General features: G+C 30.1%; 1 protein-coding gene across 1 annotated transcript in view; it reads left to right on the top strand.

Annotated features, from left to right (window-relative positions):
* Positions 1-17,258, top strand: part of LOC124354604 (double-stranded RNA-specific editase Adar-like) — an 83,069-nt gene that overhangs the window by 49,984 nt on the left and 15,827 nt on the right. Inside the window, 4 exon segments of the mRNA XM_046805195.1 lie at positions 2,727-2,889; positions 4,411-4,459; positions 4,462-4,672; positions 9,410-9,521. Of these exon segments, the coding sequence (XP_046661151.1) occupies positions 2,727-2,889; positions 4,411-4,459; positions 4,462-4,672; positions 9,410-9,521 (535 nt within the window).

Raw genomic sequence — 17,258 nt, 5'->3', positions numbered from 1 at the left:
ATTTATAAGAATTATCGAGCATCATGCGGATGTGAAATATTGTATAACTATACCAAATGTTTTAAATTTCAAGGTCATCAAAATTAGTTATAGTAAAACTATAAATGGCTTCTCTTTTTAATACATAAAAATTATACTCTGTACTATGTTAATAATAAAAATAATTGAATAAATTTAATTGTAAAAATTCAAAAAGTGTTTAGTACGTAGAGGTGGAAACATAACTCTTCCCTCGTAAAATAGTCAAATTCTGTGAGACCTTCTTATTTGGTTTATGTATTGCTTCCATAACATGCTATATTCAATTTCTACTAAATGCATTAAGATTCCCATCTTTCTAATGATTTACCTCTTCTCCACAATTTACTCGATAGTCTCTAACAGATCTCCTTTCTTAAACACATAGCACATTGAAACCTTCTTAGCTTTGTTCTGATTTGAAAAGCATTTATTTTGAGGTTTAAGTAGATGTATTTTAATTATTATATTTTTCCCAAACATCATCCTCACCATTTTTTTATATTTTAAGGTAAACAAAATAAGTAATAGTAGGATAATAAACATTTTCTCATTTAAATCCCAAAAATACATATGTTTAATAAATTTAAATATAAGTATTCAAACCTTATACAAAATGTTACAAGTGGTATAAAATGTTTCTCAACCCTGTCACTTTTTTTAATATGCCAAAAGGTTATCACTGCTATTGTAAGCTTTTTTTTTTAAATTCATTAAAAAATATGTAATTTAATATTTTAATAGTTTTTTATGTGAGGTTTTCAGCTAAAGATATAGATTTTAATAATGTTTGTCTCATACCAAAAACGTGTATTAAAAAAATATTTTTTTTTTAAACATATAACATAATTTAAAAATCTTTAGTTAAAGTTTCGGTTGCCTCAAGGGTACGAAAGATGTGAAAATCAAAGATCCATTATTAATAATCTGTAAAATTCTACAACATCCTGCCTCAAGTCGTCAAGAATGAGAACCCCAGAACGCTAAAGCTTCATCTCACCAGGTGGCTTCTTGAAAACCCTTTCTACAGTGTGAATGAGTTTTTGAACTGGCAACACTTTCATCACTAATCATGGATTCAAAACCGAAATTGATTTGTGAAGTGTGAAGCAAGAAAATTGTTGTAATTAATTGTATTAATTTGTAACGCCATTTCAGGTCTTTGTGATTTTGAAATAAAGCTCTCTCTCTCTCTCTCTCTCTCTCTCTCTCTCTCTCTCTCTCTCTCTCTCTCTAATAATATTATGTGCTTTTTGGATCATTAATATTCTACTCTTTTACACATATTAGAAAATATTTTTTAATTTTACATTGTTAGCAGCAAAAAAAAAAATGAGTTACAGGCACAATTGTAAAAGTAACATAAAAAGTCAAAACTAATTTTTAATTAACTTAGTTTTGGGTTCTAAAGATTTGAAACATATTTACAACATTAATAAGACAACGTATTTAATATTTGGCTTATTTTGGCACTTAAAACCTTAAAGCACAGTATGACCAATTGAATGAGTCTCAGACTATGTGGCGTCACAGCTGATCAACCATGGAGCTTGTAAACACGAAACTCATGTCATAAACAGTGGAATAAAAATTTTAATACAAGAAAGCTGTAAAGTATGTATATACTATACAAAATGTCATGTGAAAATTCCAACTTACGTTTGAATAAATAATAAAAACTCATAGTGGTCCTAGGCAGAACCAATGGTGCTGATCGGCAGCTCCAGGGTTAAAGAACTCATTGAGTGAGTTTATTTATTTGATACAATTTACTTGATGAGGAAGATGTCTTTAGTGGAATATTTATATTGATGCTATAGATTTTATCTGTTATTTGCAATGTAAGAAACCTTATTTAAAAAGGAAAAGAAGGAAGTTTGGTTCAAAAACTTTCAAACCTTACATGCTTCAAGTCATCAAGTGTGCTAGGTGTAAACAAATTAAAATTATTCCCTTTTTTGTAATTTGTTACAGTGTGACAATTCACAAAGAATAGGATTATATCCTTGTGATAAAAACTTGGATATCCCAATGAACCTAAATGAAATCACTTGATCAGAAAAGAAAATATTGATCACGCATATATAATTTGGAATTCTGATATAACAATTTTAGTAAATACAAATATTGTAATAACAATATACTGTTACTTTTAAATTGTTCGATATTTCACATTTAGGTTGTTTAAGTAACTTATTTATTTTGTTTCTAAATGTATAATATAAATTTTAATTTACAAATGCTTGTTACAGCAAAAAAGATTAATGTATGCAGACAGTTTTTCACAAAATTTATCTACTTCAATCATATTTTAAGTAACTGGAAATTTAAAAAGTGGATACTAGAAGCGATTCGGATCGATGAGAGGTCGCTGATTACTCAAGCAGATATAGACTCAAAGTTATATTTTCAAAGACATCCTGGAACCTTCTCTATATAATCATGACATGATATGATATCTATGTCAATCTCACAAAATTGTTGTATCAAATGTAATTATTGTTTTAAAAAAATTGTTACAAAATGAAGTTTATTCAGAAAACATTTTATTTGCATACCATTTTAACATTCCTTAAGACATCACACTTGGAGAGAATTACAACTAATACCCTCTCAGCAACTCACATCAGGGCTGACTCGATTATCGCTTGACTGGTAACTGTAATTTGTTCTTTATATAGTGAAAAGTTATTTATCCACTTTGACAGGACCTAGCAAGAAGCTGGCCAAGACGGCCGCTGCCAGGGCCGCCCTCTCTACACTCTATGACTTCAATTTCAACATGCCCGTGATGCCAGTGAACAGTGCGCTCAACCCCCCACCCCTGCCGTTTACTACCCTCCAGTCCCACCAGGCTGATATCATCGCAAAGTGAGTTGTCTTGCCAAGAGATCACTGTTTACTGACGTATTTTTTTATTTAATTGACAAGTTACTTATGTTACTCTGATCAATGTTTTATTATATTATATTATTTGAGTTAATTGAAAACCAATCTAATTTAAGTAGAGAGACTTGTTGATCATTTATATTAAAACGTTTTGATTAGCTCACTTTCTTGTCTACCTGTGAAGTACAAATTTTGTAATCGGTTTTAACTCTCGAACCGACAATAAATTCTCTATAACTGGTAGGCAGTAGTTTGGATATGGATTTACAGAACTTTTTTTACAAAATGTGTAAATAAATCTTTATTTATTGTAAATCTTTCAATATTGTGTATAATTTTGTTCACAATATTTTGTCATTGGCAACCAATGGGTTAATTAGACAATACTAGTTTGTATAATTCTGTCCGTTACGTAAAAAAATTATGGAAACTGGTTGTAAAAAATAAAAAGAGTATAGAGATGTATCTAGGAAAGACACATATGAATAAAGACAAATTTTATAATAACTAAAATATTCCAAATTTATTCTAGTTTTAGAAAACGTTTTTATGTTTTGTTTTTAATACTAGCAGTTAGCTGCTTCACACACATTTCGTAGGCTTTGCACATGTATGAGCGCTCCTGATTCAAGTGAATTATATTTCTGATGCCAATGATGAATTGGCCTTGTTGCCACTATCAAGCAAATATGTCAAAAAGTGTATATTTACTCCAGTCAGTATTCTTGTATCATAGTGATTTTGCCTTGTTTCCCCAATAAAAAAAATATATATATATACACAGTTCTGATAAGCGTACTTCTATCAAAAGGCAACTAAGATGGTTTTACAACAGTCATAATACAACAGTAAATTTACAGTAAAAAATTAAGTAACAATGTATTTGATATTTGTGTTGATCAAAGACTGCATACTAGATATTTGCTCAAATGTATAATTAAAAGTATATTTTTACTAAAAGTTTTAGTTTTGTTATCTGGATATTTTCTTACTATATGCTTTCAAGACTATAAATGTAAAGAAATTTAAAATAGTGGTTAAATTAGTTAAAAATAGGGTTTCGCTGTCATAAAACAATGTTTACTCAGAACTTTCCAGAATATGCTTCCAATCTTGAAATCAGGTGACAGAAAAAAATGGCTGATATATTATATATATCATAATATATATATATATCAGTGTTTGATCAGCAAGTCATAATTTATATACATACTGTAATAAATTTATGTTGCCTTAATAATATTCTTCTTTAAATGACTATAATTCTTCATGAAGTGATAAAAAATATTAAACAGTTTTTTTTGCGTTTTAGAAAGTTATCTTTGAGGGCTATAACTGGAATTTAAAAAAAAAATTAATCTAACTAAAAATACATTGCACCACCTTAATAACCATTATTATTAGTGAATGTAACTATATTACGCACACAGCAATGCTAAGTGTGTTGTGAATACTATTCTTTGGCTAATTGTATGGTTTATATATTCACTTGCCTACCAACAGGCTGGTGTTGACCAAGTACAGCGAGCTAATGGAGGGAGATGCGACGCACGCGCGCGGCGCAAGGTGCTTGCCGGAATGGTTATGACACGAGGAGAGCTGACAAATGCTACCGTCATCTCTATCGGCACCGGCACCAAGTGCGTGGGTGGTGACCACATGAGCGTCAACGGCGCATCGCTCAACGACTCACACGCGGAGATAGTAGCAAGGCGGGGACTCTGTGTCTACTTGTACTCTCAACTAGCCCTGCATTCCAGCCCAGGTATTGGCATATATGGTATATTTAATATACAGTAATTTTTAGATATTATAGTCAAGAATGCCCAGATTTAGATGAACAGTGGATCACATGATTATCCCTAAACTTCATGTTCTATAAAAAGGTTAAGTTATGAGTTTAAAACTCTTATTCCATCTGTTGCCATAAAACATAGACTTGTATGAAGCTTTTGTGAATTTCTTTTATTGCTGGTGCTAATAGAATGTTTGTGAGAGATGTAATAGCTTAATATTTATAACTGTCTCTGTTATCTCGGGTAGCATTCAGATTTTTGGTACACAAACCATTATCCAAATATCAGCAATAACTCTCCTAGTGGTAGTAAGTTATTTTTTATATTAGCAGACGATTTTTGAGCTTTGTAAAGGTATTTTTTTTATTGATATAAATACATAGAATTAATATGCCTTATTTTGTACTTAATCGTACTTAAACTAAAATGTAGATTATGTATAAATAAAAAATAATTTATATTATGATGTTATATTCTGCAGAGTGAGGAAAATCTACGAATTTTGCTATGGAAATTAAGATAGTCTTTTGATTCCAAATTGTACGCAGTATCTAAAAAATCAATGGTTTATTGTTGTATCATGAATGTGCAATAGTAATGAACCATAATTCAATTGGTGTTAAAATATGTGTGAAAATGAGTCATTTTAGTAATTTACAATAATTCACATTAATACACTGTAAAAATCTTTCTTACAATGAGTAAAATGAAATTTAATACAATTTTACAGCTGATAATATGATGTGATTCCATTGACAGAGGAGAAGCAAACCTTGTGCAAAAGACAATCTAGAAACTGATGTTTGTAATGGTGCCAAAATCAATTCCCTGTTTCATAATCGAGCTTTATATCAGATAAAATACTGCTCCAGCTCCATCTAGGCCATTTGCCACCAGGAAGGTTAATAGGTTAATAAGGTTAATAATGCATAGAAATGAAGAGGGGGTTAGTGGTATCAGTCGAATTTAGTGGTGTGATAACGGTAGTAATAATGTAAGAAAATTATAGTTCAGAAAGATGAGTTGTCAGTACTACAAAACAAAATGCTGGAATAAAAGAGTTAAAGAATAATATTTAAAAACTATCAAATGCAGATTAATGGTAGTTATTAATGATAAATACAAGAATGAAGTTGGCATGGTTTTCAACAAGTTGACTCTGCAGCAACTTTGCTGTCCAAAAATATTACTGACTAATTATACACTTAATATATTTCACTTTGTCACAGAATCAACGAGAACATTATGAATCTGAATATTTTTTACTATGATTTATCATGTGGTAAATGAACTACATTATGTTCAGCTGGTCAACATAAACCTTTTTTCAAGAAAAAATATTTCAAGTGATGGAGTGCACTTGAAAAACAGAGGCAAACAAAACCTTTGTGATGTGAACTGCTTTATAGAGGTTACTCCACAAAATCTATGCATGCGAGGAGAGGTAACAAGTAAAATGAGGACCTAACCAGCCTAAGCAGAAACTGCAATGTTCAGAGATAATATCCAATATCTGGAAAATTAATCTCTGCAACACAATACTAACATCAGACCTCATCTATCTGATTTTAATATTGATCTTGTAGAAAATTAATAATTCTTCTAACAATTTTCACAATTTAATCGAGCAGTTTGGTTATAACATTAATAATTGACTCCAACAATAACACCTACAACTAGAAGCTTCATAGATAACATTTTTAACTAATGCTTGTTTTGGTCACACAGCAATATTTATTTATATTTATCTTGACCCTACACTATCTGACCATAATGCTCTTCTGATTACATTTCCAAAGCCCATTCCTCAGATGCCTAAAGTACAGAAAAAATGGTTTATCAATACGAGTAAAATTCCTTCATTACTAGTAAAGATTCATTATATTTACAATATTTACAATTTATTTATACTATTTACAATACAACATTTAATGGGCCAGTAGAAGAATACTAATCAAACTTTTTTTAATATTTACCTTGATATTAAATGATTTTTTCCCTAAGTAATCTGTGAATTGTGCTGTAAATAGGCATTAAAACATTAGATAACAAGAGATAAAACATTTCAAGCTGTATGTTTAGAAATATAAACATATTTTTTAAACTCTAGTTACGTGAGCAAGAATAGCAAATGATAGTTTCATATTCAAGTCCAACAATAAATCCAAAAGCCACATGGACGACTCTAATTGGGTGAATTAAAATCAAAATTGGGTGAAAATAATAAAAAAACAGGAAAAGATCATATTAAATGTCTAAAGTGTAGAAGTTTAAAATCCCATAGATGTCATTGAATAATTTTTAATTCACAGTTTGTTAATTTAGTTCAAGTTCCACTTGTAAAATACAAACAAACCTGAATTTGTGGTCAACGTAACTGTGAAAAAACTATGTATGAATTTAAATGTGTTCCTGTTAGTGAACTAGAACAAAATATTTTAAAATTAAATCGTGTGGCTGGGATGAAATCCCAATTATGGTGTTGAAAGCTTCTCCTAAATTAATTAGTGCAGTTTGATTTGCTACAAAATGTTTGTACTTCGTATATTTCTACATCAATTTGAACTGTCTTAAGTTATTCTAATTTACAAAAAAGGGTTCATAAACTGATGTCTCTAACTATCGTTTGATTTCTATTCTCAGTAATATCTAACAAATTATTGAAAAGGCACTGTATAATAGACTCAATAACTTCTTGGAATCTAGTAAATTATTTTCTAATTCATTTGGTTTTAGGATAAATAAAAGTATTGAGACGGTTCTTGTAGAATTTGTTAATGGCTCGTTATGGCCTTGGATGGATCACAGTTTATTGCTGGTATCTTCTGTGACTTGTCCAAGGCTTTTGTGTTGATCATAGGTCTTACTAAATAAGATTCATTAAAAATGTTTAAAAAGAGGCAAGACTTCCAGGATTATTCACTCCTACTTCAGGGATAGTTGAAAAAGAACTATAATAAGAAATGCCAACTATACTTTTCATCTCATCTTTGGTCTAAGGTTTCTTTTGTAGTCCCACAAGGATCAATCTTGGAGCCAACGCTATTTTTAATTTATATCCCTTTAGAAGTACCAAATAATGTTGTCTTCTGTGCTAACGATACAAATGTGTTGATAATTATATCAATACTTTTTTATTTAGGCTTGAATTCAATGGATACTTCAATGACAATCTTGATGACCTACATGCCATCAACCCTGGTTGATATAGTTTTACTTTTGTAGGTTTTTTATTTATAGTTGTGTATGACAATTCATCAGTTTGTAATATACAATATATATTTTATCAAATGTTTTGATCAAACAAATATTATTATTATTATAAAAATATTTTTGTTAATAGCTGTTCCAGCCACACTGACATTTTAAAAGCTAGTTGTACCAACTTGGAATTTCTCTGTGGCGATAGTCAGTTGTATGGAAAATTGAATATACTATGCCTATCAATTTTATGGCTAATTTTGGTTTATTTTAAGCTTTCAACTATGAGCTCAGAAAGTTGTGTGAAACCTTTACCATGAATGTTTGGCTGTTTTTGTTTTTAGAGTAAATATATTAATGTTTTTCATCAATTGCACTCGTGTCCTGGGAAAGCCAAAAATATTCTTATTTTCCATAAAATCTTATATTTTATATAGCTTTTTAAATCTCATAGCTGTCTACTTGATGTGTGGATTTATTGTGAAATAATTATGGTTCTCTAAGAGTTAACCCAATGTACTATAGCTAGTGAGGTATTGTCGTATAACGCTTTCAGTACTACCCTCAGTAGTATTGACTACAATATCGGTTTTAGAGCAGTTATCACTAAATTAAGAGTATCACATCATATACTAAAGCAACTGGGTATTGGTATAGTATGTTTCAGTACTAGGAGATTGTGATATCGATTGCAGGGATGTCACAGCGCCGTATGTCACTAAATTAAGGGTTAATACATTATATAGTTAATTAGGTATTGTTGTATAACCCTTTCAATATTACATCTGTCAGTAGTGTAAACTGCAGTATTGGTTGCAGAACAGTAGTAGAACTATATTACCACAGTAATAGTAAACACACCGTATACTATAGCTAATGGGGTTTTGTTCTATAACAACTATTTGCATATTAGTTATACCTGTGATGATATCAGTTGCAGGGAAGTAGCTGAATTATAAGTGTTAACACAGATTAGTAATTTTTACTATGTTTTCCAACTCTAATTAGTTATTCAAACCAGTAGAAATTTTATTTTTGTTTATTCATTTTCTCTTACAAAATTTGTGTCTAACCTGAATGTTAAATCAAATTTAATAATCCTTGTGTTATTTTTATTAGTTGTAAAATGAATGTTTAAACTTTTTCTACCAAATAAAACGTTTTTTTCTGGACATAGTTGTTATGTTGATTGTTTAATCATGTTCAAAATGTTTAATTTGGATTTTTTTATTCTTTAACATGCTCACATTGGCAGATGCCTTCTGGCGCAGTGACAGTGTGAGACTGCTCTGGCTCCCTCAGTATAGACCAATAGTGAAGATTTTATTAGTTTGAATAAATCAGACAAGTAAAATTGTACCAAATAAATGGAAATTAATATACATGACTTTGTTATTGCTAATTTTTTCCAATTAAACAGAATTTGCAGGTTATGTTTTTGATTTTTTTTATGGTAGACAGTAAAGTAATGTCATTAAGCTTTATCCATTATCATCTTTTTACAGAAACGGCAAGTGAATCGATTTTTGAAGTGAATTTGGAAGGAAAAGGATTCAAGCTTCGAGATGATGTAAAATTCCATTTGTTTATAAATACTGCACCGTGTGGCGATGCAAGGTTTGTACTTATTGCACTAGACCGGAGGTACAACGACACTGGAAAAGTTAACTAACTGAGTACGAAGGAGCATAGAGCCAAGCTTACAGCGAGAAATTGTTCAGAAATCTGGCATTGACTTATGTTCTAGATTAATAGCATATTGCAATGTTTAGGAAAACATGTTACTGTTCCTTTACCTTCTGTACATGCATCATATGCTGAATAAATCATTTAGACCCATAGATTGTGTCACAAAAGTTGTGAATATTGTAAAAAATAGTTCTGTAGTTTTAGAAAATAACCATTCTTTTTCTCTAGCATTACAAAAATAAAACTGTTACCAAAATATGATTACAAGAATATGATCAATTGTATATATGTAATATAATAGGCTATGCAGGCCCAGACTAGGTCATGTAATATTTTTTAAGTAAAACATAGAATAAACCCTCAAAATTACTGTAAATTAACTTTTTTTACAAATTTTTATTAAAATTTACAAAACAAACTACAATTGTATCTATTACCCCAACATGTTGGTGAAAAACATTGTTTTGAACATGATACCAGAATAATTACCCGCTTACCCTTTGGTAGGAGTCATAGAAAAAAGGTAGGGCAGTCTAGACAACGGGATGGTTTAATAATAAATCATTTAGCAAACTTCATCTACTGAACATTTTAAATTATTCCCATTAAAGTTTGTAAATGTTAGCAAAATAATTACCAGTAAACACAATTTCAATGCATAATAGCATATATCAAATTGTTAATTATTTTATTTTGGGATCAAAATCAATCAATAGAAAATTATTCAAATATTTGTCAATCTTGATGTGATTCACTTGTAAAATTTACCAAGGTCTTTGACAAAAAAATTCATTTATCTTTTAAACCTTCCCAATCGGTGAAGGGAGTCTCAGTATGTGTAATTTATTTTTGAGTTGGGGTAAAATAACTAATTTGTCTTTTTTACTGAGTTTTTTTAGTATATTTGTGGACAACAGATGATCTAGATTACTCGTATTATCAATTTGATAAAACATGTTTTTGTTATACTTTCTGTAGCCACTTCACTATTACATAATTAAAACTACATATACACTGCAGAAATAACTTTACAAAAACAAAATAGCTATACGAGTTTTAGCAGATATAATCGCTCAGTGCTTCGTAGTTTCAAATTAAGTAGCAGGGAGTTCACCACTAGGAGAAAGGTAAATTTGCATTTTCACTAATTGACAATTATTTACAATTCAACTCTCATTTTACGAAACATTCTACAACAGCTGTATAGCTTTTTCCATTGAATTCTGATATTGATTTTAATAAAGTTATGTATTAATGTTAAAAAGAAACAGCTGTAACAATTATCCAACCATTCATGATCATCGAATGTTCTCTAAGTGTTAAATTATCGAATCTACATTGAAGATGTAGTTTTTTTTATATTTGAGACTTGTTACTAGGATCATGGTGACAAATTTTGTAGCTTATACAGCAGTAATGCAATATGATACTTTAATAAAAAAGAATCGGAATAGAAATTTTACAATTTAATTCCTGTGCCTTCAAAATAAATTATCTTCACTACAATAGTAAATTAAACAAATATCTAACATTTAATTCATACCAGTAATTGTAAAACCTTTTTTCAATCATGACAAATAATGTTTACATGAATTACAGACATACATAGACTATTTTAAAAGACATTAAGTTTGGCAGTAACTTGTTATTTATGTCCAGTTTTACTTAAATACCAATATAATAAAAAGAGGTGGAACATTTTCTGAAATTCAGTTGTGGTAAATAATTAGCAATGGAATTATAATTAAAACCAAATTTAGAGGATCTGGCTTTCTTAAATAAAAAATGAGGTTTTTTTCTTTAGCGTTTAGCAAAATTAAACTGTACTGAAAATTGTGGATATAAAAACTTGTAATTGTTCAGTATTTAGTACTAAAATGTATGTAACTTAGATACTAGCTTGGCAAATAAAAAATGTTAGGCTCACTGTTCCTTTTTATGCAGGTGGGTAACTTTTCTAGTGTCTCTTGTATTCAGTTCAATGGGGGAAGCTTGAGTTCCGATGATGCTCCAATGAGTCCACCATCCTTGCTCAAGCTCCTCATGTTACTGTAAGTGAATGTAAATTTATTAACATAATCTTTTTTGGGTGTTACTTTCTTATATTTCTCTTGAATTTTATGTTGGGTTGGTTGTTTATTGTTGTATATTTAAACTCAAGTTTTCCATTTTGACAAGATGTTATTTATTGGTAGTGATTCATGATTAGTCTTTTGGTTAAATTTTGAACTTTTCTAGTGTGTGGAGTGACAATCATAAGGAGATTATGGCAGTGAGAAGTGAGTGTACATGCCTGTTGTAATCGTGTTAGTAACTTCAAATATTGTTTAACCCTTTGAGTGTCTAGCAGTTTTGGGGGAGTGGTGCTGAAATAAACAGTGCCAAGTATTTATGTCAGGTCACCTCTCTTAGTGCCAACCACTCTTTTGATGTTTGTAGTATTCCGCCAAATAATTCTTTTTCAAAATTAATCAAAATGAGATGATTTTTCTTTATTATGTAGGGCAAAAGTAGGCTATTGTAACTGAGTTTTTATTTTTTTTATATTTGTTATTTGTGTAGAGTTAAACAAAATAATTAGCATTTTTCAAAAATAAACGTTATGGGATGTTTTTCAACGAAATAATTAACATTTTTCAAAAATAAATGTTATGGGATGGGATGTTTTTTTTTATTATGTTAGGGGCAAAGTATAACATGTTGTATGTAGGCTATAAGGCTAGGTATAGTAGGCTATAACTTATTAACAATTTATTTGAATGACAATTTTTTAATTATAAAATTATACAAACCTTTAACTTTTTTTATGTAGAAAGATTTTAAATTTTTATCTTAATACATTTGTATGCACCTTTTCTATTATTCTCTATGTAAGTAGGAACAAGCATAACTTACCTAGTTTAGAGAAATTAACTATCTGTAGAACTAAGTTTTTACTTTTCTTATTATTTTCTTATGCAAAATATTGAAAATCTACTTTTGCATAGAAGTTGTCTCATATTTTGCAAATACCTTTGACTAGCTGTAACAAATCAAATCAAGATATATAATCTATTTTTATTTAATTTATTATGTATAAAATGAGACAGTACAATGTTATTTGTCAATATTTAGTAACAGAGTAATAAATATTCAAAAAGCCAATCTAGTCGGCTCTAGGCACTCAAAGGGTTATTTAAAATCAAATGTTCCTGAGGAAGAGTATGTATAATTGGCCAATAAGTCAGTTAGTGCAATAGGTTTTTGTGTTAGTTTTTTAAATTTCAGAATCAAATCCCTCTAAATTAACCTTTTGGAAAACAGCATCAAAAAGATAAATTTTTTAACATGTAGTAGACACATTAGTGTGTAGTGTACTGTTACGAGTAGTCATGATCACTCTACAGAGCCACAGTGAAGGTTTTAATTACTCCTTAAGGAATTATATGTATTTAAAGTAGTAATTTTGGGTAGTTCTGTAATCAGACTCAATGAAAAGCTGCTGAAAATAAGTATATAAACTTATACATTTTTTATATGAATTATGACTAAAGAGAAATATATGTTTTATAATAAATAATAACCTAAAGAAATTACATTTAAATATTAAATATCACTGAAGGAAGTTATATTTTGTTTAATGAGCTGTTGTTGCTGGGGAGAAATAAATACAAAAATTGTTATTCCATTAATTCATTATATACAGTACATATCATAAAAGGTTAATTTAATTAATGTCAGCTGTTATTGTGTGCGTATGATTTCAACATGACCCAAATTACTACTGTAAATGTCTACAATTCCATGTGGAATGATAAAACAGTTCTGTTTTTCTTGTCTTAACCCTTTTAACCCCGGCCATTAAATCAAGTGATGTGCCAGAAATCCCAAGCTATTTTCAGACAAAATGTAAGGGTTTTGTAAAAAATTCATAACTCAGTTATTTTTTAAGATATTTAGGTAATTCTTTTTTTGTTTTACTTCTTTATACATGTAGCTTACAGACATATACAAATAAAATTATTATTTTGAAAGTAATTTTTTTTTACATACATATACATATATAAAAAAATAAATAAAAATGAAAAAAATTCAAGTTTGATCATGGAAACCATATAGATAAACAAATATTTGACACAAAAATACCCATTTACTTTATGATATATTTAATCCTTAATAAAAGGAAACAAAAATTATAGGCCTACCTTATTTACAAGTGGAGTGACATCAATTTTTGTAAAGCTGTGTAAATTTTTCTTTTTGCCATTTCTGGGCAAGGCAATGTAACAAGACCTTTGAAATTCACAGTACTTAAAATAAGCATAAAAACAAAGTTATTTCTGACAAAATAACTAAAACTGTTCATAATCTAAATTTTAAAAAAAGTTTTAAAAACAATATTTACATCAGTACAAAATGTTTTAGCACTTGTGGTCACCAAAACAATTGGGTGCACATCCACACCATTTGCAACTAGGTTACTAATTAGTGTATTTTCCCTTACGGGAGACTTTGAACAATGTCTTTTACTCATTTTGAAATCAAACAAATAATAAACTAAACTTTAACTGCCGTACTTTACACTGCTTTAACCTAAAACTGTGAAGAAAACGGAATATTTACAACCACGTGATATACAGCTGTCTGCAACAAGCGTGAGCAGTCAGTCGAGACGAACTGCAATTGCTCAGTCACAGACTGACAAAATACGAAGTCAAACCATTACAAACTAATATATTTCGATGCAAAATATCTTTGTGCACAAGTCTGTGAAATTTCAAAGCATTTGGTGAAATAGGTGGCCAGTAAAGTAATAAAAAGTGCACGTCCGCACTATACGGACGTCGGGAGTTGACGCCATTTTTACGATGTCCGTATAGTACGGACGTCGGGGTTTAAAAGGGTTAAAGAGAGTGCTGTAACTGTGGATTTAAACAAAACTAACCCCACAACAACTGATCAGTAAAGATTTAGAACAAAAGGTTTAATATAAATTTACGACTCTTCCATTAGCCACATAATCTGAATTCTCCTTTAGATGAAGTTAGGATGAAATAGAAAGGAACTAAGAGATGAAAACAAATTTAAGGCTAGAAAGAAGCAATATATGGAAATACATTTATATTCTGTTGATGTAAGAGATCTGCTTGAGACTAATTATGTATTTTTATACTGCAAATAAAAATATTTTTAAATTAGGTAAAACCATAGCTTAAATTACCCACTACTTGGTACGATTAGAAGAAAAGAACAAAATAATTAATTCAAATAATTTAAACAAAGCCAGTAAACATAGTAAATATTTGAGAATTTCTTTTAAATCCTATTCATTTAAAGGGTTGAAGCTCAAATACTGTCAAGGGTTAAGGGACCCTACATTCTGAATAAACTTAGCTTTAGTAAATAAAAATATGGATTTGTTACTTTGCTCCAGGTGCTCTAAAGTTATTTTAAGTAAAGTTATTTATGATATCAGCCAAACAAAGGAAAAGTGATGCAGTTGAATGTTGAGCAGATGTGCAGTGAAATGCGATTAAGAAAAAAGGAGGAAAAAGAAAAGAATTCATAGGGTTTGGTAATTGAGGCTTTCTGTATAAAAGTTAATAATTTTGAATAAAATTTTGTAATTCTTACCAAAAGAATTTACGTTCAACTTAGACTTATTTCAGCGTTGGATTAGAAATAATGTTTCTGGGTGTCATGTGGTGATTGTGATTTTAGATGTATAATAAAGAAATTTGAGTGTATGTAGTGAATCTTTTCTACATTTAATAGTCTACGCAGGCATTTGTGTTATGTTTGTTTATTGTCTATCTGGATAAGGCTAAACATAATTATTTTACATTGTTCTACAGTATTGCAGGAATAAAAAAATTATGAAACAATGAAATTAACAAGCTAATAAGACTTCAAACTATTAAGATTCTGACAGTGGATGTGAAATGGACTTTGTTCATGAATATTCTAAAATCTAGGCATAGATGAAAAAGTGAATGAAATTGAAGTTCTGTTCCTGAATTAGCACATGGGAATGCAATGAATATGATGAATAGATGGGAATGCAATGAATATGATGAATAGATGGGAATGCAATGAATATGATGAATAGATTGCTGGGGCCTAAGCGATGAGTATGTGACCACTGCTTTTGTGATGGGCCCCTCCACAAGAGATGACACCACCTAGTAGGCACATTTTTTTGAACTTTCACTTATGCGACATCAAGTGGATGTCATGTCCACTATGCGGTATTGCCCACTATTGCCTTAGAGGCATTCAGGCATAATCCCACGGTTGGTTAGCTTCGCATCACATGCCATTCAACTGAGTGCATAAACTTGATGTATGAACCTGTGGTTTCTTTGTACTGAGTAGGATTACTATTGCTATAACTCGTTGTCAGTAGGGTAAAATTAAACTTTCTGACAATGGTTTAACTTAGCCAATTCAGACACAAGTAACCATCCAATTGTTACACTATTTACAATGTTGTAATAGACATATGAGGGGTTGATAACGGTAAATATGGAATATGTAAATGATTGGCTTCAGGCAGACATTAGCATTGGTGCGATGACTGATGTAGAAATTGTATCAGCAGCTTGTTCCAAAACTGTAACAGAAAACAGTGAAATGATTCTGATGATGAACCAGACTAATTCTTTAATAAAGAACCCATTAGCGTTCTGGAATGTTCAGATAGCTAGAAGAAAGTGTGTACAGGTTCAGATTATGATTTCAAGAAACATTAGAATATACTAAGAAGTCCCACAGGGATCTCTTCTGAGTTCTATCAAAATTCATGTACCAGTCTCAAGCAGGAAAATTTCACAATACACAGAATTACAACTCTGTTTCTGTTTCTGAGCAGTTTCTATGACTTCTTTAGGGAATTCAAATCTTTATCAATCTCAATTCCAGTAATCCAAATTTTCTATAACACCACCTAATGTAAGGGTGCAATTCCAATAAAACCCAAAAATTACAGTGTATAACATTATTCTGGTAGATATCTTTACTCCAGTATTCAAAATTTCAAGGTCAACAGTCTCAAAACTAAACATGAAAAGTACAATTCTAATAACTTTTGTCTATGAGGGCGGAATTCTAACAAAATATTATCTGTGGATGTCGTTATTCTAAGGTCATTATTCCACTAAATTTCTATAATCTCACCTAAATTAGGTTTGCACTGGTCACTCCTCATTAAAACTATATGTGCAGAAACAGCGTCCAGAATTTCAATTCAACATTTATCTAAGCACTGCATCTCTGAATCCTGATGATAGCTTATTATGGGTTATTTTCATGCTGTCCTATAGTATTCTCTGTGGACTAGATGTGTCATGTCCTACTTAAAGCCATTCAAATCATGGTGAACTTAAACTATATAATGTCAAAGTACTTTCATGGAACTGAGCCTGCTAATTATACCCTGTTTGTAAATCTTAGAAATTACTTTGCTGTAAATTTAGGTATACACAGTAATAAATATGAGACAAGTTTTATAGCTCACTTAAGAGCCCATCATCAGCCTTGAATAGCAGTATAGTTAGTGCATAATCAAGCTCATAAACAATCTCTTGGGCCATTAAAAATCTAAATCAGTCTCAAAAAGTTGATAGGTTGATTAATATATTAGCTGACATCCAAACCTTTTCACTCAATTTGATTCCTCAAGTGTCT

The sequence above is a fragment of the Homalodisca vitripennis genome, chromosome 1 (genome assembly GCF_021130785.1).
Source record: "Homalodisca vitripennis isolate AUS2020 chromosome 1, UT_GWSS_2.1, whole genome shotgun sequence".
In the NCBI taxonomy this organism is placed as follows: domain Eukaryota; kingdom Metazoa; phylum Arthropoda; class Insecta; order Hemiptera; family Cicadellidae; genus Homalodisca; species Homalodisca vitripennis.
The sequence above is the reverse complement of the archived record's forward strand: the minus strand, read 5'-3'. Positions and strand labels throughout refer to the sequence as shown.